The following is a 26132-nucleotide window of genomic DNA, read 5'->3' as shown; positions in this document are numbered from 1 at the left end:
TTTTGTTCCATTTTTGTTTCTTTTAGTTCACCTCATGTTACTCATCTTTCTCTTGCACAGTAATGTAAGCAAGCCCACAGATTTCTCTGCAGGAATTTCTGCCTTATACCACTGAAGGTGTGTCTGCATCACAATCTGTAGGAGCTATTCCTTAGGGAAGAGATGTACCTGTACAAGTGTGGTGTGTTTGACATGTTTATATATATATAAAACTGAGTTAACTTTAAATGAAAAAAACGATCTTTGCTTCCAGAAACAATGTAGAGACAGCAGCAATCAAAACCCATATGAGGTTTAGGATAAAATGTCTCGTGTTTTCCTGGCTATTATTAGTCCCCAAGCAAATTTATTTAAAAGTTTTACAGGTGTTCCCTGTGCATATATACTGCAAGTATACTATTGAATGTAGTGCTAACATCCTCTCAGTGAACAGTGATGTGAATCTTGCAGAGAGGAAGAGAAAAATTTATATAGTTTTAAAATATCCTCTTGAAATAACCCTCATTTTTTATTTTTATTTTTTAACCCATTGCACAGCAGAGAAATTGCTGTGTTTATATTTAGAATGGAATAAAGTTAAATAAATTTTGAAGCAATCTTCCAGCATGAAAATCCTTTATTTTTCCTAAAGAATTCTCAAAAATTTGAATTGTAAGAGATTAGTTTTAGCTGGGTAACATGCTTAGGTGGGGGTTGGGGAGTGAAGTCCCTCCCAATGTAAGTGAAGAGAAGGTTTGAGACCACCTGTGGAAACTGAATAGGCACAAGTCTGTGGGGCTTGATGAGATGCTTCCTAGGGTCCTGAGAGAACTGACTGATGTGGTTGTCAAGTCACCCTCCATGATATTTGCAAAGTGATAGCAGTCAGGCAAACTCCTCAGTGACTGGAAAAAGGTGAACATTTTTCCTATTTTTAAAAGGAGGATAAAGGAAGGCCCAGGGAAATAACACTTAAGGGGTTAACAACCTCAACAACACTTAACAGGCTGCCCAGAAAAACTGGGGATGCCCCATCATCAGTGTGTTCAACACCAGGTCAGATGTGGCTTTGAATAACCTGATCTAGTGGAGGTGTCCCTACCCATGGCAGGGAGGTTGAACTAAATGATCTTTAAGATCCCTTCCAACCCAATCCATTCTATTATTTATAAACAGCAGCAGTGTTCAGTGTCAGGTCATACTTCAGGCCAGGCTAAATAACTCATAGAAATTAAGCTTAAGCTATGACAGGACAGTAGTAAATGTAAAAGACTGTTAGCCATTCCTCTTCAATTATGCTAGTGTTTGGGGCATTATATCCTTGTCATGTATTTTCCATAGGCAGTGTGTGGCTTCTTTTAGCAGTGTCTAAATCAGTCTGTGTGCTTGTCGTTATCCCTACATGCTCCCAGATTTAATTAACAGCTAAGCACAGGGAGACTACCAAAATAGAAAGCAGAATCCTATCTTTACTCCTTATAATAAATCTCTTGCTGCAAACCTAATAGTGGGAGGCTAGTTGCATAAAATTGAATCTGAGCTGATATTAATAGGTAGGCAGAAAATTGCCCTCACGAAATACTGTATTAGCTCCTGCAAAGGGTTGGCATAGAGATTGCATTTGCTTAGAAGATGCTGCTTCACTGACCTAAGCCTGAGATACATCATTGTGGATTTTGGAGAGGAGAATGAGGCAAGTCTGCATCTTCCCACTCACTGATAGGGAATGGTGTGAGGCCTTACTAGCATCTCTGTGTGTTGATCTTGCTCTTGAGCCTGATGATTTTTCTGCTACTGTTTTGTGTGATTTCAGTATTCAGAGGCTGCTTTGGCTTCCCCAGGTGTTGCTGAACTTTCCTTTACTGCAGAAGTCCTCTGTAAAAAATATTATGAGTCTGTGTTAGCCACATGAAGCAATGGCCTGGTGCAGATTCATGTTAGGAATCAGCCTGAAGGCTGAGTTGAAAGCCATGGATAGAGCAGGCTCGAAGGTGCTTCTGTGTTACCACTACTCAGTTCTCCAGCCAGCTGGTGCTCTGCTGCTGCGCTTGTTAGTAAGTTTTTCTAACTCTAACTTTTTTTTTTTCATTTAACAAGGTGAATCTTAAAGGTATTCTAGCTGAAAGTTTGTCTTTCATAATATGCATAACATGGCAGAAAATATACCTCAGTGGGGTTACTTCCTTGATGAGGATTCTTCAACTTCTAACTTGTATTTAGAATGAATTATTAAATCTGGATACCAATGGTAAAGACACTGCCTTAAAACTGCTTAGACAACTTGTGTTTTCTTTGTTTTCTCTCCTTTCCCATTAAGCCCTTTCAGCCAGTCCTGTGTTTGAACTCATTTATAAACATTAACCCCTGGCTTTGTATACAAACAGCTCTTCATGAATGTAGTTCATTGCATGGTCAAGACAAAGCAAATTCATCATCCTGCTGTTTTAATGGGCACATAGATATTATTTGGCTTATCTGTCCCAACCCAAAGGAAGTAAGACCCATGATTTTCTTTGAAAAATTGTCCAAAAAAGGATTATTTCCTGTGGTTGGGGCAGAAAATAGGCATATAAAGAAGTATCTTGAATGTGATATCACCTGCCTAAAGCAGTCATTTGTTCCCTGGTTCCTCCAGGCTGTGTGATGTGGTGCTCATGCTCTCCTCACTCAGCTCACATCCTAAGCAAAGGGAAGTTTTTCCTTATCCTTGATCTCTGTTCCATGGAGCCCCTTTGTCTCTCCACCTTCATCTTAGCTTCTTTCCCTGTGCGTATGTTTTTCCTCTTTAATTCTTCCGGCAAAAACTTAAAAGGTGCTTCTCAGTTGTCAAGGCAAACAAAAGCAAGCTGGAACAAAGATATGCTGAATGGTTTTTGGAGCAAAGCAAAAATTATAATGTCTTTAGAAAATGTAGTGAGTCTAAAAGCTCAAAGACTTTGCTCTCAGTCAATGACTCAATAAATTCATGTCACTGAATAACAGGATGATGATATGTTGCCCATTCTGGCTTCCCACCTCCTTCAACCAAACTTCTAAAAATATAACATCAAAGTGAGATCTGATGTGTTAAAGGAGAATGAGTGGAGGAAAGGGAAGGAATTTCTGAAAAGGTGCAAGTAGTGGAATCCCTGTGGCAACGTCTGCATTAGTGCTGGATGTGCTAAACTTTACAATAAGCCATTTTTGTTGATATTGCAGCAGGTAAATATTTATTGCCGGGGTGGCCGACCTGTATCTCAGAAGCTGTGCATGCAAAGGCAGCTTCTGTAACAGGGTAACTTCAAAGGGAATGATAGATCCGTACTGGGTAATTCAAATTCCCAAAAGGGAGATGAAATTACTTGTAAGGACCTGCCAAAATCAGTAATATTGGGTGGCTTTGCCACCTACCTGCATGTCTAGCTAAATCTCATCTAGATTACACAAGTGGGAACCCTGAAGGGGTCTTTTTGTCTTCTGCCTATGAACCACTCTAGAACTATCCCTGACCCACATATGTGATATGTCTGGCCAAAGATGATCTAGAAATGTGGTTCACAGGCCACAGAAGGCTGGTCTGTCTCATGTGCTAAACAGAGAATAACACTGGCTGTCCAATTATTTTCAAAAAGAACAGAGAAAACCTGATAAGCGTGTGAGCAATGGAACTCATGAAACTTGTTTTATTCTGACTTTGTGATCTGATTCTGTAGTGCCTAAACAGCTTGCTTACAAAGGGCTAAGTTATTCATAACATTACTTTCAAGTTTGGATTTCCTTCCTGTTGAAAAGAAAAAGTAATCATCTAAACAGATTTTAAAAGTTCAACACATCTCTTCATTCTCGTCCAGTATCTTTTCCCTCAAAATGTAACTTTATTGCTTTTGAGACCCTGAAATTAGACAACTGATTCAAAGTTATTTTTTGATATATATACAGGCAATGTAGGTCTTGTTTCCCCAAGAACATGGATGCTAAGAGGTTGTTTGAAAAAGTGGCCAAGTTTAAGTAAGCAATTTTATTTATGCATTGAAATGCAGGATTTACACACATAAAGTAAATATAGGAGTCATTGAAACTCTCCTTGAATCCAAAATATACTCCTGGTCTTCATGAAGATTTGACTGATCTTGCTAAGCCTGCTTGGCCCAGGATAAGAGTTTCTAACTAAATAAAATATTTTTACAGCAGCTCACCGCTGGCTCTGGTGTAGAGAAGGCTCCAAGTCTGTCCATCTGTCTTTTCTAGAACTTCTGTTTGTAAAGGCAAAAGCTTCTTTCCTTGTGTTCAGTGTTAAGCCCTGAAATAAGGGTGCTTATCCCTTCCAGTGGTAATGGAGTTCTCCTGTTCTGTTCAGTTAGGAAATTCCAGCTATCTCCTCTGTGGTCCTCTCACCCTCCTGTTTTGGAATAGAAGGCTCCTGAGCTGCTAAAGTTAGAGCCCAGTTTGAATTTCTCCTGTGTTTGGAGAAGCTTGAGTCAGCATCTCCTATAGAAAACAGTCCAGAGCTGAACTCTGAAGCTAATTCTTTTTGACCAAGCTCACAGATGGCTGGAACCACTCCCCACTTCAAGTCTTTTATTCATCTCACCCAAGCAGTTAATGCCAGATGTGACAATTGCCTAGACAATTTGAATCTCTTCTGGTGTATGGGCAGAGGTTTCAGGTGGGCATACCTCTATTTCTGGTCAAAGATTCTGCTTGTTCCTTTCTTCTCGTGAACTCATAAACCCTGTCGCTGAGATAACTTCATATTTTAGCACTATGGCAGGAATTCCTCCCTGTGAGCTTTCCAGCAGCTGTTCCATAGCTTGAGCATAAAGTCACCATTTCCCCTCAGGCTCTGCTGCTGCTTCTGGGTGGAGGAGGGGTGGAGATGCTGTTCTAGCACACGGTGGGAAAAGGGAGCTGGGGAGGGCTCAGGAGGCTCAGGAAGCAGCAGCTGCTGTTGCTACAAGTGAAAGAACTGCAAAACACTGTCCTTTTCATTCCTTCCCCCACATACCCAGCCTGTGGTGAGAAGAATGGCAAACAAGCAGAATAAACATGTGCTGCTGTACCCCCGGTCCTGCAAGGAGTTAAAGGGCCATTAAATCTAGAAACAGAACTTGACCCTTTTATTAAGGTTTCAGACAGATTCTTCAATCCCATCTGTTGTGGTTGAAACTAAGGTGAAAGGAATCAATGCTGAATTCTACATCTGAGGAAGCTTCTAAAATAAAAATTTTGTTGATGCTCAGTAATCGAATACAAGACTTGTTTTCCAGTGGGGAATTTCATAGGATACAGACAGTCCTGTTCTTCCTTCTGCCGATCCTTCCTGGAATCTCTTGACTAGTTTAATAGAGCTGGATGGTCTAAACATTTTAATGCTACATTTGGGACATATGATAGCAATTTCCCTGCAAGTGCAATGGCGCAAAAGTACAAGCAAGCACCAGAGCTGTAACCTCTTGCTGGTTTGGTGCCCAGGGTTGCCCCCTACATTGGGTTCTGACTCTAGTTGTCTCCTCAGAGAATCTTTTTCTCCTGTCTGGCTAAAAACATCCAAGACACTAACTACCTGAGGAATGGGAAAAGTGCTAGCCCTGTTCCTCTAGCCTCTTCTCCAGGAGCCTCGTGTAGTTTGGACCCAGCTCCCTGTCTGTCTCTTGGCTCAGACGGTAGAAAGAGCTGAGCAGACAGTTCATTAGCAGCAGAAGAAGGATTTGATTTTTAAGGCCATATCTGTGGACCTGAGAGGTGGCTGGAAATGCAATATGTGAGAGAGGAGTTCAGGGGAAGAGATGATTTTTTTTTTCCCCCTCTTGGTAGTAAGAATAGGAGCTAATCTCAAATACTTACCTCTGATACCAGTACCATTCAAGGAAGATGCTGCTTTCACGGTGCCTTTTCCTAGTGCTGTGGGCACATTATAAAGTCATTCAGGAGAACTTTGCTGTTTGTGTACACGGATCTTGTAGCAAAAGGGTCTCTTCTTGCCTGTGCTTCCCCTGAGAAAGGATAGGACGCTTGGTAGGGCTGTGACACAGGTCCAGCCCAATCTGGTCATTGGCCTCTACAGCACATAGAGCAATCTTTACCTCTTCTGGAGGATATCCCCAGGTTGTTTCTTCCTTGATTTGAATAGGAACAGTAGTAATAGCACCTGTGGGTGATGGAGGATACACAGTCTTCCCTCAGTTTCCTAAGAATGACTAAACCAATATATAAAATATTTTTCATATAAAAAGCTCCTATATCTTAATTTTCTTATGAATCTTATGATTCGCACTCAGTATTTAGGGAGAGAAGTGTATCAGTGTTTATTTTCCCAATTCCATTTTCCCTGCTCATTACCACTTTGCACACAGACTTTGGTGCAACTAATTTTTTTAGTAGCTTTTACATCTAAAAGTGCAAGTATTTAGAAACAAGCTTTTTATTCTCAGTGCAGTGAATGCTGAGAGTATTAAAATCCATGGTATATATGGACTTGGAGAGTTGTAATAATATCTGTTAATTGAGGCCCAGGACTATAAGAAAAATGGCTGCCCATCATATAGTAACCTGAAATTCTCAAATACCAGATCAAGTAAGTTTCATTTTGGGCATTTCTTGCTTCTAATGTCATATCCTCATGCAACAATGATTTTATATTTATGTTATCATTGTCAATAGTGATAGACATTCTGTATTTTATCCAGATTTAATAGGCCAGACTAAAGGGGCTATATATGAAGTTTTAATATTAAAATAGGTATTGTTACAATGACTGATGAAATAAACATTTCTTCCTTGATAGTTTTGTATACTGTGAAAGGAAAATGTCTCCTTTTACCTTTCCTTTTCCAAGTTAGAAAGAAGCTCAAACTAGATAAAAATCTGCTAGGAATATCTAGTCTGTCACTTTTTTTTTCCTGAGCTGAACTGGTCATGAGGTCATGAGAAAATGGTGATGAGAAAGAGTCAGTCTGTAGTGGCTGAGGTGTCCCTGTCACAGCTGTGAGCTCTGGTGAGTGGTGGTTGGTATAGGCTGCTACTCAAAAGAGGAAAGATTAGGTAGCAACAGGGAACCAACAAAGTATTGTGGTCCCAAATGTGGATAACACCCCAAATTTAGGAACTGTTGTGTGCTGCCATACCAGCCTACATGACCTGATCTCCTTTCCAGCTCTGCAGAGGGCATATAACTCCTCACGGTGGAATCTAGCTACAGCTGTCCATGATGAATTGTTGGATTTGAAACAAGGACAACCACACAAGATGAATGTAGGGTACAAAAATGTTAACTGTGGAATTTTTTACCTTGGGTTGATTGAAGTCATTGCAATCTTCAAGTATTTTATCAGGTGTATACGTAAAGAGGTGGGAGGGCAGACATGCAACAGCATGCACCCTCCACTGTGCCTGAGGATGGTGTTCTCATAAAACCAGAGGAAAGTTCAGGGAAATATTCACTCTCAGTAATTATATCCTGGCTTTCTGTGCAGGGTAATTTCAATCTTTGCAGATGCCTTCATCTATCCAGGGAGTTTAGTGGTAAAACTGCTTTTCTTCTCTCCCCTTGATTTTACATCCACCTCCATTTTTACTTCATGGCATTGTAGCTTTTCCACCAAAAACACAGCAAAGAAGCAAGCAACCCTGATGAGTAATTTTTCTGTTCCCACAGGCAGAGATGAAGAACTTGTTCCTTCTGCTTATTCTAACAACGATGTCACCTTCTGCATTTTCAGTAAGTAAATGCTCTTCTGAGCACTGTTACAAGAAATGAAAGATACTTCTGTTAAGAGCTGTCAACATCTGTAACTCAAGTGCTTTACAAAAAATATTTCTGAATGAGCTAATAGGTTCAAGTCATCAGGCCTATTGTGGCACATCTTATGAAAAGTCTAACATGGCAATTAAATAATAGAATTCTGGTAATGCCTCTGGTTCTAGGGATTTTATCTGCGAAGGAGTAATTGCTGTCTCCTGCTTCAAAGCTAGAGAGAGTTATCACTTGAAATAAAGAGAAGGGATTTTTGGTTAGTTCATTTTTCTCTTTTCTTTGGTCTTATAAGTATTAGCCATGTGGTTTAGCTTTGCTGGGAGAGATTACTTTATGTTAAGGCAATGTGATATTATCAGAAAAAGAATGCAGCAATTAAGAACAGGGATTCCTGTTCCTTTCTGAGTGAGAAGCGGGATCTTTCTGAAGTAAATGCAGCTTGAGATCAGTTTCCCTGACTTGAAGTTAAACTTTATTAGTGAGTTGGACATCTAAGGTAAGAGAGTGGAAGTGTTAGCAAAGGAAGATATTGCATGTTTGTTAGGTGTAAAGGAACAGAGAATGGGGGAAAAAAGAGGCAATTATCACTTGGAGTAAGTGTTTTGCTTTCTAGGCCACTTTTGAAGATCAGAGATGAGAGACCAGAAATCAAGCAGAGTTTGTTAGTTGCCATATTTTCTCTTACAGATGGAAATATGCTTAAATGAGTGCTTGCTGTCTCACATCTAATAAAAAATAATACTGTATGTTAAAAGAATCAGAAAAGGAATATATTCAGTTCATCTGTTCACCTGCCTATCTCAAATTTGGAGATTTTGGTGATTTTTTTTTAAGGGATATGACTAAAATACCCTGAGACTGTGAAGGCTGACACTTCTCTGTAGCTTTAGACTCTACCCCCTGCATGCAATCAATAGTTCCTCTTGAAGCCATGCTGAATGAAAGAAGTTTTGCTTGGCCACCACTTAAGCACAGTTTCCCTGACGTACTGGATCTGTCCAAGTCATACATTTCCTCTGAACACGGTTTCTTTATATGGATCTACATTTCTAGGTCGAAATTCTGTTTTTTAATTTATTCTGAATAACTCAACATTGTTATTGGTTAAAGTGCTAATCTATTGAATACATTTTTAGATGCCTTAGCCAGGTTTAACAAAGGGCAGGAGGTGCACAAGGACATCAAAGTTAAGCTCACACAGAAACAGTAAAAATTACTGTGAGGACAGAGAAAGAGGAGACCTTACTATTCTTCCTGTGGAGGGAAAGGTAGAAAATATGCATAAGAATAATTTTACCAGTAGGACCAGTTTGTTTTGCCTTATAACCTGTTTCCAGCTATGTCACAAACGTGTCTAGAAAAAAACATTAAAGGATAGGCAAGTACAATTTCCTCCAATACACTTTGAGTTTGTGAACTCTTTGAGCTTGAAATGTTTCTGTTTCTCTTCTCTGAATTTAGTCAATGCCTCCTTGAAGCCATAATATCAAGATCCTGCTCTTGAGAGCTAAATATCAACTATCATGCAATGATTTATTTATATTAATTAATAATTAATAAATAATAGCAATTTGGGATAGGATTTGTGTTTCCCCTGTGTGTCACTTAAGTTGCCTACATTAAATCTCCACTGTCATTTTAGTGATAAATCGCTTTTACTATAATGTTTTCCCATCGTTCTTTGCAGTATGTCTCTGGTTTTCTGTTGTCCTTTATTACCCTATATTACCCTTATCATCTGCTTCCATTACTTCTGTGGTTTTGGCATAACTGATAAATGTGTTGAGGCATTCTGGTTCCTTATTGAATTCTGCTGCTAATGTCAGTTCTTGCAGTGGCTGGAGATTTTACTTCTGCTTTTGTCTTTGGGCCACCTGCTCATCATGCATTGAAGAGCTGTCCTTCTGACTGCTTAACTTCCCTTGAAGCTTTAGGTGAAGGATTTTTTTGGAAGTTTTTTGCAAATCTGAGTGTATCTGGCAGGTTACCTTTGTTGATGTGTTTGTGAATTGAAGAACTTCAATATTCATAGAAGGATTTGCCTTTAAAAGTCTTATTGACTTTTTCCCAAACATCCTGTATTTATGCAGGTGCCTGCTAGCTCTGTTCTTTGTTATAAGTTCTATTAATTTATCAGTTGATGTCAGTTTTATACTCTGAATATACAGTTCCGTGGGTTCCCCTGGGATCATTTTGTAAACTGGTGTCAGATTTTCCACTTTCCAATGATCACATGTTGAAGTGGATATAGCTGAGAGGGTTGTCTGCTAGTATGTAACAGTTTATCCATTTCAACCTTGAGTTCCTGTTAGGCCCCTTGGATAAACAACTTCTGGTGACTTCATACTGTGTGTTTTGTCCACTTTTCCAAATAAGTTTGGGGTCATAAAGTTTACTCACAATCATCCTCTTTGTAGAGTTTTCTGAATGTGCTCCATTTCCTCCACAAGGATTCCAAGAATTAATTTGACTTCTCTGCAATGGCTGTATCTTTTTAGAGTTCTTTAATTCCCCTCCACATCTCCAGGCCACCCAGAGTTTCTGGAAGCCTTTCCATTTCTGAAAAGTAACTGGTACGTGCTCTGCCCACTGTCCAGCAACAGGGCACAGTCCCGTGGAGCAGCACATCCCTGGCTGTGCATGCACCATCTCCTCCCCAGCAGACAGATAATCCGTGGGTGTGGAAGGAGCCAGCTGTAGGATGGGACAGCCCAGAGACAGGTAGCACAGTGGGGAGTGTTGAAGAGTTGAACAGGGAATGTGGGAAAGAGCTAGGAACCATGAGGGAGTGGGGTCAGTGATGTAGGGAGAATCTGAAGTGTTTTGGGAAAATGAAGGTGTTGGGGTACTGCTGGATTTTACTGGATTTGTTAGAGAGTATATGCCAATGAGCTATGGCTAGGGTGAGAGTGGGATGAAAGGAGATGTACACAGTGAGTGTAAACCACAAGCCATTAAAGCTAACAAAGCCTGGGTTTTCTTCCTCATCTTTGTAAAGCAGCTTGTCTTAATAAGATACTTCTTCTGCACCACTTTGTATTTTGCTTCCTGCTGTCACCATCTTGTTCACTCTCATTCTTGTTTTTCTAGTTTTACTCAAATACAATTCTTTGATTGCTTATTCATTATTCATAGAAATGGTACTTGGCATTATTCAGCTTCAAAGCTCTTTGCAAGCCTGCTGTGTCTGAGCCGAGATCGGTGGTTAAGACAGAATTATTAAAAAATGCTTTGCTAATGTGGTTTGGATTCATTAGATCATTTTTGGTAGCATTTTTGGCTAATACCCTAGCTGGTTGCCAATGGAGCCATCTTGAAAATGCGTATTGGCATAGCAGCAGATATCTAAATTATAAACATGTAAGATATACTGAATGTTTGCAGCTTCCTTTCAATTAAGCTTGAGGGTTGGATACCACACGTCATGCAGAGTTTAGCTATGTGGAAATACATTATTGGTGATCATCATTGTAGTGCTGGGTAATTCTTCTGGATATAGAAAGGAGAAGGAAATGGTTCATATCCCAAAGAGCACATGGTCTAAGGACACACTCCACGTGGGTTGTTTCTGGTAGGGCACTGAGGGCACTACTAACACCCAGCCCACTGCCCTCCTTGTAGCCTCCTGGGACTGCTGGCTCCTGCCCCAGAACAACTCTGCCTGGCCAGCCCTGGACCCTGATGAGCCAGGCCCACCTGCAGTCCCAACTCCCAGCCTGGTTTCAGGTGGAGGTGCACAATTCCCAGGGCTGGGGGCTGCTCCCTGGCTGGCTGTGCTGTCCTGGGAGAGCCTCCCACTACTGCCTCCCAGCCCACAGGGATCAGCCGACCTTTGGGGGCACCTTGACACTTTTCTTTCTTTTTCCCTTTCTGTTATTAACTTTTCTCCCAGCAATTAACTTCTCCCTAAGCACTTACTATTCAATGTTAACAAAGTTGCACGATTTCATTAGACACTTCTTGCTTGCCAAGACTTTGGCAATGAAACCCTTACAGTAGTGGTGATAGTTTTCATTTGTAAAATATTTGGCTTTCACCCTTCTCTTCTACATGTTTCCTAAATGACACTACAGCTCAGGGTGTGTCAAAATAAACATTAACCATATTTCAGAAACTATAAACACCAGAAAGTAGATATTTATCAAATAAAATGATGCAGTGTTTTTTAAAAAATACTAAGGTTAAAGAGAGAGACTCTGATTTTGACTGTAGTTTTAAGCCATGGAAACTATATAACTGTAGCACCACATTACTCATTTTATCATTGTGAGCAATATCTGTTTTCAGTGGGTAACAGCTGGACAGGGCATTGTCATCAGCCCCAGTCTTCTGCCATATTCTCCTTGTTGGCACTGAGATTTGTATCTGATCCCAATGGAGCCTAGTAAGCATGTGAAACAGCCCCAGAGGTCACAGTAACAACATTTCAGTGTCCAAAATGATGCTTCAGTTGCATCTCAATAGGCCAAAGCTGTGCAACCTTCTGGGCTAAAAGTGAGCAGTTTTGGCCTTGTCCAAAGGCTCTCGGGCATAGCGTGGTTATCAGTAACCAAGAGCTTTGAGCAGCCACTGCTGGAGTGGTGCAACAGGATGTTTTGTTGCTGCTCATCGGTCTGGAAAAGCATCACCAAAAAAAAATCACCAAATAATTCAATGTGACTGAGTTCTGAAAGGTTCCCAAGGAGCAAGGGGTAAGAACTTACCTGGGATGTAGGTTGTTTGGATCTGTGGCTGCAGAACTTCACTGCTCACTTGGGACTGTACAGTAAATTGATGTTTGCTTTGATAGCTTGATAGTATTTGAGTTGCAACAAGGCATTAGGAAATTATTCCCACTGAATCACTTGTCAACAGTTGGTGATATGAACTTTGTGGATCGCTGCATGCCTGCAATGCCTTTGTCTGGGAAGCACAGTCCTCTTCCCATGCATAGTTTCCTATCCATCTCATCAAACTGACTGGAAAGTCTTTCAAGAACCCCTTTTAAAGTGTTCCTATATAGTGGCAGCATTTTCTGTCTTTCTGAGTCAAGTCCCATTCATAGCTTCTCTTCCAGTGCATGTTTCCTACACAAAAATAAACATTACATTGTACATAATAAGCTATCGAGAACACTTTTCCAGAATTCTTTTGTTTGCATGTGATGCATAGTGGAATTGTCTTTGCAGATGAGGTCTGGAGGTCTCATGACTCAGAGGCATAGCTTTTTACTTGCTGATGATATCAGATACAGTTGGCCTGGTAACAGCAGATGCTGCAACTATGTCAGCAATTCTTCTGTCTAAGAAATGAAGAAAGCAATGCAGTGTTCATAAAAATTAAATTCCTGCCCTTCTAAATATCTATACCACAGCAGCCTGTATGCAAATGAGCCCTGAAAACCCACACTCCCAGGGTCATGGACAATATCAATATTCCCAGAAAGGATGCCTTGCTGGTGTCTCAACTGGTGATAAAACTTGGGCATTAGCTGACTGCTTTTGGGGGAGTTTTTAGAAATCAGGAAGACAGTTGTATGCATTTTCTCACTTCTCTTGAAACATTAAAATATATACTTTATACAGATAAAGAAACTACATTCTTGTATCCATGTAAGGCTGAAGCAAGGGAAGAATGGAACCAAATGAATTTGTAACAGTGATGAAGATTGTGGATTTTTCATTCTGAAATCCATGAGAGAATGGAATCTAGTTGTCCTGGCTGACATGAGATAAAAGCATTCCAGAGTCTGGAGAGAGCAGAAAGAGGCTTTTGGAACAGAAACTGTCTGACAGCATCTAAAAATGTCCTGTTATCAGGTTATGTAATAATATATTTATTATTTATTATAAACATACAGCTTTATCTTTGCCTGTATACACGTGTGCAGTTACTGAAGTAATGAGGACTGTACACAGATTTCCAAATATGGGAGTTGGGCCCCTATTAAAATGTTTCTCTGACACTGTACAGCTTTGGGAGGATTCTTTTGTCTGATGCTCCTTTTGGGGTATACATAAATGGAGTGATACTGAAGAAAATGATTGTTCCTGCACTCTGTGGGTGCATAAGCCTAACAACAAAGAGTCCCTGCAGATTTTACTCTCCATAGAAGGAGTAAATAATTCTAGTTCTGTAGGAGGGATATTGGAATATTTATCAGGGTGGTGTGTGTGTGTCAAGGAAGGGCTTTCTATCCTAATTGCCTTCCAGTAATCTGACTTTCAAATGCTCTTCCTTTGGATTTTTATCTACATGTTTCCTTCTCCCTTATGCTGACTGAAAGGTCCCTTGTTTCCAGGGTGAGCTAATACTGCACCTAAATCAGTCAGTTGATACAGAGGAATAAGACTGCCGAGAAACAGAGTGGTAGCATATTTTATTCTTTTGAGAGTAAGGGAGGAGGGATTATAGGGAGAGGAATTAAGTGTCTGAAAGAAAAACTTGGGAAAATAAGATTGCTGAAAAAAACCTTGCAGAAAGCTAAAACTCTATTGTTGGGATTATGCCCAGAAAGGCAAATGAGAATGCAGAAGACAAACAGATCTGAATATGTGGAGTGAAAGAGTGGGAGAAGGGTTTGGCACAGGGTCAGGGAGATGTTGACTTGGCCAACAGGAGTCATGTAGAAGAGGCTGTAACCTGGGCAGTGCCACTGAGCGAAAAGGGCAGAGGCAAACAGAGTTAGTCTGAACCAGAGGTATTAGAAAAATTGCACAGGATTTGTGTGAAGAAAAGTAAGTAGCTGGGCTAGGAAGAAAGTATTTCACATTAGAGAAGAATAGGTAATAATTTGGGGTGACTCTGCAGCTAGATAGTTATGGATAATTTGGATATATATGATTGGCTAATATTTCTGACTGTTGCTCTTCCAGCAGCAGGGAATTATTCCTTAAAAGAGGGTTAAGTAAAGAAACAAGACTGTAACTTGGACATACAGTAAGGCAGAGAGTGTGTGTGGAAAACCATAAAACCTGTCTAAATTACAAGAGAGGATTAACCCATGCATCTTGCCTGAGTTAGACTCACTGGATGATTTATTAGACTAGCTCCTATTTCTAGCAGAGGCTTGGATGTTTGTATATGGAGGCAAGTTAGATTACATCACATTAATTTTTTTACCTTTTTTTTTCTCGGCCTGCCCACTCTTCACTACAGTAAATGTCTCAGTGCCCAAACGGCCTGCACTGCCTTCTCAGTGTTACAACTGTGTACATAAACTGCCCTACAGGTGCAGCTGCACAACTAACCCTGTTTTTACAGTGTCACTCACCACGTAACCCTGCACTTACCTTCTCTTTTCAAGCAGCATTAATCCTATTGCATCTTGCAAATATTAATTTTTTTTCCTTAAGATATTGTCATTCTTCTCACTGTCCTGCTGTATGTGGATCCCATCAGCAGCAGAAGGCCTCTTTTTCTGAAAATATGATATTTCATATATTTCCAAGACAATGTATTTTGGTCGGTTCCATCACACTTGTAAATTTTTGTCTATATTATAATGGTTATTTCTCAAAATGTCCGTATCTGACTTTCTAAATACAAAATTAATAAAGGTTTTGCTAATGATGGCACAGACCTGCCATTATCGTTGGAGACAGTTGGGTAAGGGGAAGAAAGGTCCATATAGGGAATTCTGTTGCAGTAAAAAGTATGTTCTGGGGATATTTTTTTTCTGCTTCCTTTACTTCTCTTAAGTATTGGACTTAGAGCCAAGGATTTGGGTTTAAGTGGCTCTATTGATCTGATGTGGAGTGACAGTGCTCAAAGTCCCTGAAGTAATGATTTGCCTTTGCTGTCTTGCTGAGATGAAGATGTTATCCTCTTTTAGATCGTTATTCAAAAGTGCTGAAATTCTGTGAATAGACAAACAGTAGCAGTTAAGAGAGATCATGACGCTGGATGTGCTGTATGGCTTCGGCAAGCTAATACTCCTAGATACCAGAGACCTGATCCTTCTGATGTATTACTGTGTGCCACTTTTCACGTTAGAAATACAGCACAGCAAGACAGCCTTTTTTTGTAAGAGAGCACATAGGACCTCTGCTTCTTTTTATTTTTTTTCCCTGTGTTGCCATGTCTTTTTGCTATGTCTGTGGGGTTTTTCATTGCCAGGGCCTCAGGATGAAACGGCAGGTTGGTGTCTGGGGGAGCTGGAGTGAATGGAGCAAGTGCAGTCGCAGCTGTGGCGGTGGAGTCAGCTTTCAGCAACGGCGCTGCTATTCCCAAAGGTGAGGCCTAACCTCTTTTTTTTTCCCCTTTTCTTTTCTTTAAATGTGTTGTACTGTTACTGAGCTCCTGCAATTATGTTCCAACATACATCCAGAAAAAAAATGTCTTTGTGTTTGATCCCAGGGGACTGAGCCCACTTTGAGATGAACCTCAGTTTCAGTCTTGTCACTGCTGTTTTTGAGTAGTGCCCTCTTCAACACGTGCCTGCTTTGGCTCCTGTGATAGAGCACAGCAATTTCTCTGTGAGATTTGAGGCTGTGCAATCAGGGGATTGGCACGGTAGCAGCTGCTCAATCAGGTCTAGTGTGGCAAGCCCTGAGGGAGATGGAAAACAGGCCAGAGCAGTTGGTTTCTCTCCTGAGAGCTGGTGGCAGTGCTGAGGTTTCCTGGGGTTTATGATTCCCAGGATGGTAAATTGCCCCAGAAGAAATGAAAGAGTGAATTTGGCTCAAGCAGTGTTAGTGCTGTGCCACCTCATTTGCAGCTGGGTTAGCTGCATCCTAATGAGGATGATGATTTGTTCTGTACCTGTTGGGAATGGTGGACCTTAGAGATCCTGTTGTGAATGAAAATAAAGCAAAGGAGGAAAAAAAGAGCCAGACTATCAATAATATCCTGAAATAAACAGCCTTTCTCTGTTTAGAGGAATGAGAGGAGGTTTTGTAATAGAAGAAGCCAGAGTTATGAAGCTGCTGCTTCCCACACAGAATAAAGAAAGGTCTCTTTTGAAGACTGTCCATTATGGTTTATACCTGCCAGAATCTCTGGAGGCCTGTCTCTCCATTTTAGGAACACTGAGATATTAGACACTGATTGCCTTTTTAGATCAATTTCCTCCATAATTGTTTCTCTCCATAATTCTCAGCTGGGGTCATTTGACTGGACTAAGGATGTTGCACACTTTCCATAGGCTTGTTTAGCTCTTCCTAATAAGGGATCTATTGTGCACAAAAAAATCAAGATAAATTATGGACAAAGATATTCTGAATTGGCCACTATTCTCGTGCTGCTCATAGCATGTCTCTCTCTCTTGTATGGACATCTCAACCCTTTGCTGGTGGATGATGGACTGAAATCTCAGCTTCCATTATTTAGTTGAAACATGACCCTGAAGAGCTGTGCTACAGTTGTTCATGGTGTGTGTCTCATTCATGCCAGAACACAAACTACAGCATAAAATACCACTAGAAAATGCCAGCTTGCTTTTGTTGTGAAGAAGTGCATTTTAGTTATTGTGGGAACTCTGTGAGGATGATATGCTTGCTGTGAAGGTGATTTGTAACGTCTGCCATGAGATTACTTTTTGCACGTGTATTCTTCAGAGAGCTCCATGTATTTTTTCTGTCTTCCAGGACAGAAGGTCCTTCCAGTTGTGTTGGACCAACACGAAGCTATAGATCATGTAATGTCCAGGTATAGTGCTCTGGTTTTAGTTTTTCTTGCTTGTTGCTCCCTTTCCCCAGACAAACATCATTCTTGTTCAGAAATAAGACGTGATTGTTAGTTCCTGTTTCTCTGATGTCACTGGTCGATGCAGTTCATTAACAGTATCTGTTCAAAAGTATATTGAAATTATGCTCCAATTTAAAGAGGAGGAATAAGAATAAATCCCAATTTTTTATTGTATACTTTATTTTCCTCCTTTTTTCTAATACTCCGATACAAACCTTTTCTTTTCCAAACAGAACTGCCCGGAAGGCTCCCGGGATTTCCGGGCAGAGCAGTGTGCAGAGTTTGATGGGACAGAATTCCAAGGCAAGAAATATAAGTGGCTTCCATATTATGGAGGTAATGATAAACATGTGGTGTTGTGCTTCATTGCTACCTATCAACAATATGTTTTGAAGTGACTGCAATGTTTTTTACTGTAGTATCCTTGTAGAGTACTTCCTTAGTTGGAGTGGGGGGCATGGAAAAAAATCCTTTTGCCAGCAGCAAAGCATTGCTGTCCTGAAGACACTGGATGCATTGGGCCAAGAGACAGCATTGCAGCAATACCTACTTGTCTCCTATAACAGCCATTCCTTCAGAAACATTGCTCAAGGAAATCCGGAACTGGTTGCAGCTGGGTTCCGAGTATTAGAGGAGCAGAAGTTCTGCTGTATTTTCCAATGCTGTCAGAAGAATATTAGCAGGGCACAAGAGAAGCAAATATATGTAATTAATGACTGCTTCAGAAAATATGACATCTATTTAATCTGCCCATGCTTTCTTGGGCAATCAGCTCAGAAGGCAGGTGTGGGAACCAGGGGTCCATGCTCTGAGCTTTCATATGGTATCATTCACAGTTGGTTAACAAATTATGAGGGATTTTAAGATGGATTTGAAGGGTTTTTTGGTTTTTAAAATAGCAGTTCTGTATCAGCTCTTGTTCTCATTCTAGAAAGCCCTATACTCCAAAGGAGTATAAGAGCAATCCTACTAAGGAATAATCAAATATCCACTTAGACCAATGTCCCCTGAGGAAATATTTGCATACAGTGAGATTTTACTAGGGTATTTTTCCAGCCTCCAGCACTTTGTGACCCAGAAATTCATTCAATATCTGCCACTTAATATCAGTAGACCCCTCTGTTTCTGTTCCTGTGATCTAGAACTAGGCTCCTGATGCAGTATCAAGCTATTATACAATGGTTTTTTTTTTCTCTCCTGCCAGCACCTAATAAATGTGAGTTAAACTGTATTCCCAAGGGAGAAAACTTCTACTACAGGCACAAGGAAGCAGTGGTAGATGGGACTAACTGTGAACCTGGCAAGCGAGATATTTGTGTAGAGGGAGTCTGTCAGGTTAGTCATCTTGGTGCTTCCTTCATTCGTCATTGGCTCTGTAAATCTTTTTGTTGTCTCTCTTTGTTCTACTTGACCTTTCATAATAGCATCAGAAAAGGTGAATCACTCAGTTTCGAGGTGCTGAGGAGCATGTGGACAGCATTTATCTGTCTCTTGATGTGAAATAGTAGATAACAGCTTTGTTGTTTTCTCTGCCCTACCCTGACTTTCCAGACTCCCTAGATTCAGGCTTTCTCAATAGATCTGTCCAGCATTTGGCTTTTTTTTACCCCCTCTGTCATCACAGCTTATTCCTATTAATGTTCCCGTGCTCTGACAGGCTGTTGGCTGTGATAATATGCTGGAATCTGCCAAGAAGGAGGACAAGTGTCTGCAGTGTGGAGGAGATGGCAGCACCTGCTATGGTGTGAAGGGAACTTTTGATGTGGCCAGCCTCCCTAAAGGTACAAATGATCTTAGGTAGTTTGGGCAGGTGAGAAGGAGAGAGTTAAACCAAAATTCAACTGCTACAAGGGCTGGTGGGGACACCTGCACACATGATTGTTATAGACATGCTTTGATGTTCACTTGAAATATCTGTGCAGTGTGTGGCCTTAGCATCAGAAAAGGTACTCTTGGCCTTATCCTGGGAATCACTTCCTTAATCTGTGTCCATGCTGGAGTACTTGCCATGATGCCAATGTTTTTCCCCACTCCCTCTCCAGCAGGTGCTACAAATGCACAATAAACACATCACCATACACTGCCTTTGTGAGGCTGTCCAGTGTCTTCATAGCTCCACCAGGATATGTGCAGGGAATGCTAGAAATGGGACTGCATCTTCTGCATTTGGCCAATTTTGAAAAATTTCAAGACGTCAACCACACTTGTGGTCACATCTCTTCATGTTGAGCTCCAATATGATTCTTGCTGAAATTCCACAGATTTCAAAATTAGAAAATTGACTTTTCTGAGGTGTCATTGGAATTTTTTGCATGTGGATTGATCTGTGAATAATGTAGGGAGAGGTTATTCAGCATGCAGTTAAAGCGATGATGGAAATGCTTCATGTCACCATCTAAAAGCTCATCTAGTTATTCAGGCACAAATGAAACCACGAGGCACAGAAGAGTGGCTGTATGGCACCCACAGTCAGATATTGAATAATCCTTTTTTTTTCAGGTTACAATCAAATCTTTATTATCCCTATGGGAGCCACAAGCATCCAAATTAAGGAGGTTAAGCCCAGCAGGAACTTTCTAGGTATGATTGATGTCAGAATCTGTGTATCAGTCCATATGGATTCCAGCCATTATGCTAAAATCTGGTTTTAAGGTATGGATTTACTTTGATATGGCAGAGTGAAAAACTGAATATCAGGATCTGAATATTGAGTATCCTTGAAATGTGAGTGATGCACAGCTCTGGGCTTCACATTTACTTCATTTTGTGTCCTGTGGAGATCTTGCTGTTGGGTGGGGAATAAAAATAGCCAAACCACATTGAGACTTCCTGCCTGTAACTTACAAGGAATCTAGCTGATCTAGCCAAATTTGGCTATGAGTTCTGTTTGGTGAATGCAAACCCTACCTATTCCTGCCATCTAGAAGTTTGCTGTGAACTTCTTTTGTCCATAGATTTTTTTGGGGCATTTGTACAGCCTAAAACTCTAGTCATTCTGCAGAGAGGGAAAAACGAAGGAAAAAAGGCCTTGCCTAGTTTTCTGGGCAGGACTGAGGAAATTCCAGTGGAGAAAGCAAACCCTCTTCTGCTTTCTGAGTGTTCCATCACTCAATGCTTAGGACAAATCAGTCTCGTGATGTTCTCCTTCGTAGAAAACTGGATTCAGCACACATCTTGCTTTCTGAATAGAGTATCTGATGAACCAGATAGTGGTATAAAGGCAGTGGAGTGTGAATCCCACATCTTAATGGCAAGCAGGACAGAGGCTGACATTGGCTGTGCTTCAGCTACTAACAGTGGGGAATGCAGAGGCAGGGCAGGAGTATGCTGGAGGCTGTGGCTGTGCAGCAAAAAAGTGCTTGATCTGCAGCAAAGCTGGCAAGAACCATTGTTTGAATGTGGAGCAGCTTCTGCTAAAAAAGCCATATGGCAAGGACAGCATTGATGGAGGATGATGGTCACCCTCATTTGCTTGTGACATAGCACTGAGTGGAAGCAGGAGCAACCTTGCGGAGTTCTTATGATCCTTTCTCTGGCATGTGTGTTTGTCCAGCTGTCAAGAACGTGCGAGGGGAGTATTACCTGAACGGGCACTGGACAATTGACTTCAGCCGGGCGCTGCAGGTGGCCAGCACGGTGCTGCACTATGACCGTGGCTCCGAGGGGGATGTGGCCCCAGAGCTCCTCCATGCCCGGGGTCCTACCACAGAACCCCTCGTCATTGAGGTGAGAGGCTGTGCCTTCCCCTGACACTCTGATCTCATGGTGGGAGTACGCTGGGAAAAACTGGAGATGTGATGGAGCCCCCAGGAATCTTACAAGGCTGTGGGCCTTCAAGGTAGACTGCAGAAATAGCACTTATTGCTGCTCTGGTTCTATTGCCCAGAAATGAGCAGTGCAAGGCTCGATGTTGGTTTTCTGCCTATTCCTTTGGGCACTGACTTTAAGGGAGGCAAGAGTCAGCACCAAATGGTGCTGGGGCAGGGACAGGCTCCAGGGCACTGCTTGTTACACTGTGCTGTAGAGCAGGAAATGTACTTGCTGTGATAGGAGCAGCTGGATCTTTTAAAGCCAAGAGGGATGAATGTACCCTTCTCTGAAAAATAATGCTCTCCAGAATGTGATGGAAGGCAAGGAGAAAATCCAGTGCAGAGAATTGGTGCTTCTTGAATGGGAGGGGTGCAAGTCAGCTTGAACCCTCAGACATGGTGGGGAAATTCTGTGAAGAGGAAAAGTGTAATTTCCCTGATTTCCTCCCATGCTTTTGCAGCTCATCAGCCAGGAGCCAAACACGGGGGTTCAATATGAATATTACCTGCCCGTGCAAGGACAGGCCTCGGGTTACAGCTGGAGCTACAGTTCCTGGAGCGAGTGCAGCTCCGAATGTGGAGGAGGTAAGGGGAGAAGACCTGAACCGTGGTGGCTAGTGTGGGGCTTGTATCCACACCCTGCAGGCAGTGTGACAGTGTGCTGCCCTCTGCAGCAGCTTCCCAGCAGTCTCCTGCTGAAGGCAGCACTGGGATCTGCAGGGTGTTGCTAAGGTTTTGTCAAGGGAGGGTTATGCATGGAGTCACAACAGAACTGTGCCCCATGCCTTGTTCTTATTTTCCATTCCCTAGTGCTCAGATTATTACTAGGACCTGTTAAGAATCTTCATAGATAGCGTTTGTTTTGACTCGCTTTGGGTCTTCATAGTATTTTCAACCACTTGAGAGGTCCTCTCCAGAGAGACCTGGCCTATATCAGTGAATCACATCATTCTTCCCTGCCACAGCCTGGAAAATTCCCTCTAGCCAAGAGGACTGTCAGATCTCCTGGGGTGTCCTATTAATGCCTTAAGTTTTAGCTTTCATATTTTTCAGATTCTGTAGTGCATTGGTGTGTGACTCTGAACTTCATATAGAGTGTTAGCAAGTTCTCTTCACAGTTTAGATAGACAAAACAATCCTTTTCCAGCCTGAGAACCAAGCACACCATTGCAGCTTCAGGCCCAAAAAGTATAAACAACAGCCAATTTGAGGAGAGAAATCTGAGAGGATGGGACTTCATAACCTGGAGCTGTAATTGGACAATTAACCCCAATATGTAAATGGACCAAAACTTATAAAGGTGTGAAAACTCGTGACTAGTCATCCATCTTGGGTAGAGCCACAGCTGAGCTCAGGTACTGCCCAAGGTGTACCCTTTGAAATCCTTTTAATAAATACCTACTTTATTTGTTTAACTCTGTCTAGCCTCTGTTACAGGTCAGGCTCTTTAGGCATCACCAGCATATTCAGTTTACAGATTCCTCCATGAGCAACATTATGGATTTTAAGCTTAAAAGAAAAACAAATCCAAAAACTTAATTCAAAGAAACAAAAAAGCCTTCTCCAGCTGAATAGTATAGTATAGTATAGTATAGTATAGTATAGTATAGTATAGTATAGTATATAGAGTTCTTCTCAGCCTCTTCTGGGCTTCTGTGTTAATGGCCATTTTGGCAGCTTTAGCCATGTTATGACTGTAGGTGCTAAAATTGTTTTTGCATGGGCACTCATACCCTTTAGGAAACATGAAGAGTTGCAAGTTTTACTCCCCATATCCAGTCCTCATGAGACTGGCCTTTTGAGTCTAACAGGGGATCCCCAGTTCTGCTGTACACTGCACACAACTTGCAGGGCTCCTTCATGAGCAGCTTACAGGTCAGGTAGAGCACTCCCCTTGTGAGTCTCGATTCATATTATAACAGTAAAATTCCCCTCAGCTACACAGAACTACTGTCTCCCTTGCTCTTCCAGTAGACTCCTATAGTGTGGGAAGGCATCGTTTGTCCATATAATGAGAGACAGAGACCTGCATCTGTCTCTTCTCCAGAATGGCAGGGGCAGGTCTGGATTCCACACAACTTTAGAAACTTGTCTAGCCAACCCCAGTGCATTGCTAACCTGGCCCTGGCTAGCTTGTGTTGATTAGATACTCTCCTGCTTGTCCCCTAGGTTTCCAATCCCGCTTGGTGTTTTGCACTATAGACAATGAAATTTATCCAGACTATATGTGCAGGAACAAACCACAACCAGACAACAACCGGACGTGTGGCCATCAGCCTTGTCCCCAGACAAAACGGTACCATTTCCTTCCTTCTTCTGGGGTCTGACTTCTTCCTGGGGTGCTTTTGGAACCAAGAAAAAAGTGACCCTCCCACTTCTGCCCTCCAGCATGGCTCTCTCCAAGGAGGTGCTTCACTTCTAAGAGAAAGCCAAAGACAAAAGATTGGGATGATAACACAGGGATGAGTCATGAACATTTCTGTTTGTACAAGGAAAGGGCTTAATACATCCTGTATTCATTTTATAGACAATTGAATTTGCCTTCCAAAATAGGGTTGTGGAAGACAGTTGTCTAGACCATGTAGGAGATATGAAACAGATTCTCTGGTTTTTCTTCTCTTGAGCTGGAGCCTACAAAGACAGAATAGAAGGTCTGTGCTGGTGTCATTTTATGTCATTTCTGTATTCCCAGTGTCTGTTATCTTAGACAGGGATGAATCCTGGAGTTTTTTCATTCTCCAGCATTTTCAAACCTCTTTACCCAGCCATTTCCACCTTGCCCCATACAGCTGGTTTCACTTGGCTCTTACTGGGCATCCAGAGCTGTAACATGAGCATTAGCTGTGTATCTGTGTACCAGTAGAGGCCTCTGAGAGTACCAGTGTGCATGAGAGGGCACCTGGGAGCATTTCTGAATACAAGTTAGCCTGTAGCTACTTGTTTTAAGTTCTTTAAAACCTTTGTTCTGTATATAAAGGACTTCTTACATCTACCTGCCGCACGCCTGGAGTTACAGCGGCGCATGGAGCTCTCAGAGGAAGAGGTAACAAGGAGAAGGAAGTTACAGAAAGCACAGGAAAGCAGCTTGCTGTCTTCTGCTCTCCACCTAGTTGTCCACTGAAGTCCATGGGGGCTTTCCTCTTTGGCACTGGTGATAGAAGTGGTGTGCTTTGCTTTTGATGCTTGCCAGTGAAAATGATGGTGGAGGGTGCTGGCTGGCAGCTTTGCTTAGGTAGCTGCACGTGCCTCTGGTAACTTGATTCTTAGGGGGCTGAAAGGGGATGATTTCTTCAAGGCTTCTGGCTGCTTGTTCTCACGTTTTCTCTGGAAACAGGGTAAAGAAGTCCTGGAAGATTTTTTTTTATTATTTACTTATCAAGATTAATAAAAGAGCGTAAATGAAAAGAGAGCATGATCATTTGGGCAATTGTAACATTGGCCAATGTGGCATAGAAAAAGTTTCTTAAAAGCTCTTATTTTTAGGTATGGGCCCTAGCAGGCAGAAAAGAGCCTGTAAGGTGTGAAGAGTACAAGGATGTGACAGATACAATAATGTACACTGAGATATTAGAAGTTAAAAGTATCAAAAGCAAAACCGTTGTCCCACAGCAAGCTCCTAATAGCTTAGGACTGGCAATTTTTGCCCTCTGATGAAGGTCCCAGCCTTATGGTTGACCTTGTCTTAAAAAGGAAATTAAACAGTGTCAGAGAAGTCTTGACTCGCAATTGAAGGAAGCTGTAGATGATCCCATCTGGTTGATACAGCCTTTCCAAAGCTGTACATTTGCTTTACAGCAGGTAGAATACAGTAGTTAGGGGGGCGTTATTCCCATTGGAGCTTTTGAGAAAAATTGATGAATAATTTATTATAAGCCCTGCAGCCACACCATTGTAAATGGCTTCTACTGAATGTATTTGTTCCTTTTCCAAAGGAAACATTTTATAGTGAAGGCCATTCAGTTTTGGGCTGACATGTGCATCTTTAGCAACAAAGAAGGGTGTGTTTAGGAGCTGACCCTGGCAGAGTCTACTATGGAATCCTGTTAGGATGTGAATGTGAATTGGCTGGCTGAAATTCTGTTAAGGGGTGGAAAGGGCCAGGTTAGGGATGTAGCTGGAATGCTGGGTGAGAAAAACATGAACTGCTTTCACTCCCTGGCTGGGCCTTACCTGGCTGCAAGGGGACATAGCAGCTGGCAAGCAGATCACCATGATGTTCCCCCTCTACAATCACTGCCTTTGGACTGCACTGCATGCTGGATTTGGAGATGAAACTTGACATTGTCCCTGAAGCCAGGCTATGCAAGGTGTGCTTCCAACTACCCAGCTATCTCTGAGAAGCTGGACTAGGCATGGGCAGAGATTTTAGTATCTAGACAGATTGTTTTGTGGACATTCCCCTTGTTAGCAAGGGTGTATAATTTCTGCAGCAGCTTCAACAACCAAAGACAAGAAAAAATCTATTTACATTTTTGTGGGCTTTTTGTATGTGTTCTGCAGTTAGAGTATTTGACTGATGGGAGGAATAAACCAGCTTTCTACTGGCTGTCAGTGAAAAGTTAAGCACTTCTGAGAGTGTCTGGTATGGTTTGTGGGCAAAGTAAGGACTTGGCTTGGTTTTACTGTTTCTGATAATGTCTGGAGTGTAATGTGTGGATTAGGCTGTTGTGGTAGCTTTTCTTTTAGCTGATCTGAATTGTTTCCTTTGAGCTTTTTCTTTCCTTTTTTTGATGTTGTATTCTAGGCATGACATTTTTGCAGACATCAGGAAACCAAAAGCCACGGAGAGAGATCTTCCTGTTCTGGGAGAGCTCTACATTTCCAGAGAAACAAGTGTTTTGTAGCTGGGGATATGTCTCTGGAGTAGGACTAATGCTCTGCATTGCCAATTAAGCTGGGCACGCTTGGTCAAATGGGAACTTGCCTCTGATTCTATTCTGCAAAGG

The 26132-nt window shown here is 41.7% G+C and overlaps 1 protein-coding gene across 5 annotated transcripts in view; it reads left to right on the top strand.

Moving 5' to 3' along the window:
• PAPLN (papilin, proteoglycan like sulfated glycoprotein) overlaps nucleotides 1-26132 on the top strand; it is a 57674-nt gene that overhangs the window by 14123 nt on the left and 17419 nt on the right. For all 5 annotated transcript variants that reach the window (XM_088167026.1, XM_088167024.1, XM_088167025.1 and 2 more), the window contains 10 exons: nucleotides 7613-7675; nucleotides 15809-15924; nucleotides 17278-17338; nucleotides 17611-17713; nucleotides 18582-18712; nucleotides 19035-19158; nucleotides 19877-19957; nucleotides 20931-21103; nucleotides 21648-21771; nucleotides 23356-23482. In XM_088167026.1, coding sequence (XP_088023152.1) covers nucleotides 7619-7675; nucleotides 15809-15924; nucleotides 17278-17338; nucleotides 17611-17713; nucleotides 18582-18712; nucleotides 19035-19158; nucleotides 19877-19957; nucleotides 20931-21103; nucleotides 21648-21771; nucleotides 23356-23482 — 1097 coding nt within the window. In that variant the 5' untranslated portion in view covers nucleotides 7613-7618. The remainder of the gene's footprint in view (nucleotides 1-7612; nucleotides 7676-15808; nucleotides 15925-17277; nucleotides 17339-17610; nucleotides 17714-18581; nucleotides 18713-19034; nucleotides 19159-19876; nucleotides 19958-20930; nucleotides 21104-21647; nucleotides 21772-23355; nucleotides 23483-26132) is intronic.

This window comes from Sturnus vulgaris, chromosome 6 (assembly GCF_052056855.1).
Source record: "Sturnus vulgaris isolate bStuVul1 chromosome 6, bStuVul1.hap1, whole genome shotgun sequence".
NCBI classification, from domain to species: domain Eukaryota; kingdom Metazoa; phylum Chordata; class Aves; order Passeriformes; family Sturnidae; genus Sturnus; species Sturnus vulgaris.
This window is presented reverse-complemented; position numbering and strand designations above follow the sequence as displayed.